Below are 4,591 nucleotides of genomic sequence, written 5' to 3' on the forward strand. Positions count from 1 at the left end.
CGGTTTGACCTTTGAACCACCGAGAAGGTAAGTATCGAACGATATCTTGAACTATCAATTAGACTAATTCTCTTCTTTTTTCAAGTTCTTGCCACCGCTGGATCATCGCCGTCATCGATCGGGATCGTCGTTGCCACCGGAATCCAGGACCAACGAGGGACTTCGAGTGATCGACGCCAATGGATCAGGTAAGTAGAAGGTAAGTCCAATTTAATAAATTTTCGAAATCTTTTACGAAAAGGATGTTTAATTTATTCAATTATATTGATTTCCAGTGTTGGTTGTTCACAAAACTTTAAGTCACAAAAGATGTCGGACGCTCGTATACGTGCGCACAAACGCCCCGTTTATCTACGACGCACGAACTTATTTTGGTCTAAAAAGGTCGTTCGTCAATGTAAAGACGACAATTAACGCGTTCCGCGGCGGGCGTTCCCGGTTGTTACGAATGTTGGCGAGCCGCAATTATCGCACTTGTATGACGATCGCGGTGACTTGGCGCGACGACGCAGAGCGAAGCTTATTACGTGTTACACGCTCGAACATCCCCGAGAGACTGCCACGAGTTGTTTGTCTCGTTCGAGCTCCCTACCATCGGTCTTGTATATCCCTACTCCGACGTATATTCCGCTTTCTCTCGCTGCTAACTGCGCGTCGGCCTCCGGTAATTTTCCACGCGGGTGTTTACGCCGTTCGCGCCGTACCCCGTGGAAATTTCCACGCGCATTGCGCTCGCGCGGTCGCTCCGTCCTGGCAACGGGACAGCTGTTTTTCAACTCGACAAATTTCGCTCGGTCGTTGACGCCGACCTGTGCGCCAGGTCTATTACTAGATCTACAATCTCCATCCGGGCGACTTTTCTGAAGAAGACGTCCGGGTGCAAAGCACTGGGCCTGCCGACGACGCCGACCCCTCCTGACGCTTATTCCGTACCTGGTACGATGCCCTCCGCGGTTCTTCCCCGCAGAAGATGTCCAGGTCGCGAGATGGCGGACGGTTCTGTAACTTCGTTACCGGTCGTCGGATTTCGACGGCGACCGGATATGGACGTTCGTGGGGACTTCCCCGTTAATCAGGGATGTCTTTTCCCCGGGGATAACTCACCTAGGGCGAGTTCCCGGACGGTCCGCCATTTCGTTACCTGGCCGACGGGTCTCACCGGGACCCGGCTTCGTGGGCTCGGCGACGTGCCCCCCCGATGTCAGGAGTGCTCAACTCCTGTAGAAGACGCACCTAGCTCGATTTCGCGGACGGTTCGCTATCTCCCGTCCGCGTTCCCGTATCGTGTCGCCAACCCCGTACGCGTGACCCGTGGACCTCGTGTCCTCGTCAGAGACGTATCCTTTTACCGCGGTGCCGTTGGTTCGAAAGTTTTCCGACGGTCCGCCATCTTTCTGATCACTGGTCGGATCTCACTTTTGACGCGCGTATTACTTTTCGCGGGTCTCCCTTTGCGATCAGGGCTCTTAGTTTTTACCCGCCCGTCGCGTATTCTCTGATTTTGCGGACGGTCCGCTATTTTCCGCTTGCGCGCCATTCTCGCCATTCCGTGCGCGCATCTACCTTATCGGGTCTCGGACAATCGCCGAGACGCTCCAGTCGTTGCTTCGCATTCGCGGTCCATCCCTTCGCCGTACGTCATTCTCCCGTTCCATGGACCGTCACGGCTCGTCCGTCATGTTGTGCGTGGAAGTCTCCCGGTCATTCGCTCGGGAGGCCCCCCTTTCTTGGAAAATGTGGTTGGGCTCAAGCCCTGTCATGTCGCCGCATGACCTCCCGTACCCGCGCCGACGGGAACAAAACAAAACTACGTAATCGAAAATAAACTAAAATTTGTGCCTCTTCTCGAGGGGTTATGCCGCTTGAGCCTCAACTAGATGAAAATACTTGCGCGGTATGATACGTTTATAATTAACTACGCGCCGGATGGGGTCGCTATCCATATTGCGATCAAACGAACGAACTAAATGAAACCAGGATTATCGTCATAAACAGAAAACAAAATTACTACTAATATCTCCCGACTTTATCCCCATCCTCGGGACGCGGACGCTTGACTTATAACTAAATTGGACGTGGCTCCGCCTCGTCCATCTCGGGACCGCTGCTGTTGGTGCCCTAGTCGTCTCCGGTGATGCGTGCGGCTGCAATGTGCGGCTAGCATTTTTTCAAGTTTCGCGGACCGGAGCTGCGTCCCATTATCTGACAGGAAAATAAATGGATCATGAGTGATAATTTTCCTTCTTAGAATCTTTTTTTTTTACAATTCAAAATACATAACATTTAAAAAATTACAAAGAAATCGGCAGAGGGGGGGGGGCTTATACTCAATATCTACATATATTCTTTATATTATTCTCCATTGTGTGATAATGATTATAACATGAGAAATCTAACTTTCTAGCGGCTCAAAAGCCATTGGTAAGCAGACCAAAAACGTTGATGTTTTAAAAATAAACTTGCCAAATTGGAGAAGCAAGTGATTGATCTGACATAATTTTATTGTCACATTTACATGACAGACCACATTTGTTAATATTGGCTAGACAGATTAAAGGAAGTAAGATATCGGCGCGAAAGATTTACATATATCGAAAACAGCGTACCAAAACTTGGATAATATTGAATTATCTTGAGCCGATGTAACGCTCGGGAAGGTGACGGTACCAGAAGCAATATCTTGGCATAAGAGTTTTCAGTCAAGTAAAAGACAATTATGCAAGCCGTCAAACGATTCAGGAACGGTTCGAAATCGTTTCTGAGCGGTTCAGAAACAGTGATGAACGACGCAAAAACATAAACAGAAACGGCTACGTACAGCTGAAGAACGACAACTACGAACAGCCAACGAAACGCTAACCGAACATGAGACCGTTAAAATCGACCGATGTGGATAATAATATCAAAAAGCGACGGTTGGTGGACGAATTGCACGCACCGGCGAGAAGAAATTTTCCCCGCAGACACGTCATAGTGCGAGGGTACGACGACCTGTGGCAAGCTGATATCGTCGAGATGCGTCCGTACTCGCGTTTCAACGGAGGCTACCACTACATACTCATCGTCATCGATGTGTTGAGCAAATACGCCTGGGCCGTGCCGCTCAAGGGTAAAGGTGGCAGCGAGACAACTGACGCTATCGCCAAGATAATTCGAGATAGCGGGAGGTGCCCTAGTAATCTACAAACCGACATGAGGGAAGGAATTTTACAACACCGACGTGCAACGTCTCGTGAAAAAACACGGTATCATTCATTATTCCACGTTTTCGGTGATGAAGGCGTCGGTCGTCGAGCGATTCAATTGCACGTTAAAAAACAACATGTGGAAAATGTTTACGCTCAATGGAACTTACAAGTGGTTTGACGCGTTATCGCGACTCGTGTCGGATTACAACGCGCACAAGCATCGAATGATCGGCATGCGACCCGTCGACGTTACCCCCGCGATCGCCGAAAGACTCTTGGCTACGGTGTACAGCGTGATAAAGATCGCGGGCCCGGCAAAGTTCAAAGCGGGCGACTCGGTACCGATACACGCCGAATTGGACTACCGAGGTGTTTATAAGATCGTTAAAGTGCAGCATACCAATCCCGTAACCTACCTACTCGAGGACTATCGTGGAAAATCCGTCGCTGGAGCGTTCTACGAGTACGAGTTGCATCGCGCGACTTATCCTGACGTGTATCTCGTGGAGAAAGTACTGTGCAGGAGGGGCGACGAGGTTTACGTGAAATGGTTGGGATTCGATGGATCGCACAACTCATGGATACACAAGGACAATGCGATTTAATTCGTGCAAACTGTATTTTATTCTTAATATAAAAAATGATACATGTAAAGTGTTTGAAATATGTAATACATATAAAGTATATAATAAAAAATATTAATTACTAAATACATGTGCGATATATTTATTAATATCCCTTTTCATATATAATAAGATATTTACTCGAGGACTATTGTGACTTTCGTGCTTCGTGGCGCCATATACAAATTTTTTTCTTGGAGAAGGGGATGGTCACTGCGTAGATGTATCTATTTCACACTATTTTTTACGACGCAGTACGCGAGACAAAGAAAAAAAATAATCTTTCAAGATTCAATTGGAGCGAGAGAGAGAGCAAAGGGTATTTAATGAGGGATGAAGCGCATCGAACCGCATTAGTGTAAGATTGAGAGCATATGTGCAGCGTTTCTTCGTTATTGTGTGATTAAACACGTTATCACATGCAAGTGAAGAAAGTGAGGCTGTAAAAGAGAGGTTATGAATCGATTGACACTGGTAAATATACATATTAATAATATTAAAAAATAATAAAGTGTAATGTTACATACTTTTTTGTGAAACCAAAAATTTATAACCATATAAAAATATTAAATACTAAATACATGTGCGATATCTCTATTAATATCCCTTCTCATATATAATACGATATTTACTCGAGGACTATTTCTTACATACATACATATATGTTATACTGCATACATTACATACATATATGCATACATACATTATATTACATATACTACATACATACATTTATATGTTATACTACATACATAGATATATATACATACATACATACAT

General features: G+C 46.0%; 1 protein-coding gene across 1 annotated transcript; it reads left to right on the forward strand.

The window, feature by feature from the left end:
• Nucleotides 1-3,322: 3,322 nt before the first annotated feature.
• LOC112456729 lies at nucleotides 3,323-3,793 on the forward strand. Its single transcript, XM_025019459.1, has one exon. It carries the CDS (start codon nucleotides 3,323-3,325, stop codon nucleotides 3,791-3,793), a length of 471 nt encoding a protein of 156 aa, XP_024875227.1.
• Nucleotides 3,794-4,591: the final 798 nt, after the last annotated feature.

Source organism: Temnothorax curvispinosus, unplaced genomic scaffold, assembly GCF_003070985.1.
Source record: "Temnothorax curvispinosus isolate PA1 unplaced genomic scaffold, ASM307098v1 QBEX01007100.1, whole genome shotgun sequence".
In the NCBI taxonomy this organism is placed as follows: Eukaryota; Metazoa; Arthropoda; class Insecta; order Hymenoptera; family Formicidae; genus Temnothorax; species Temnothorax curvispinosus.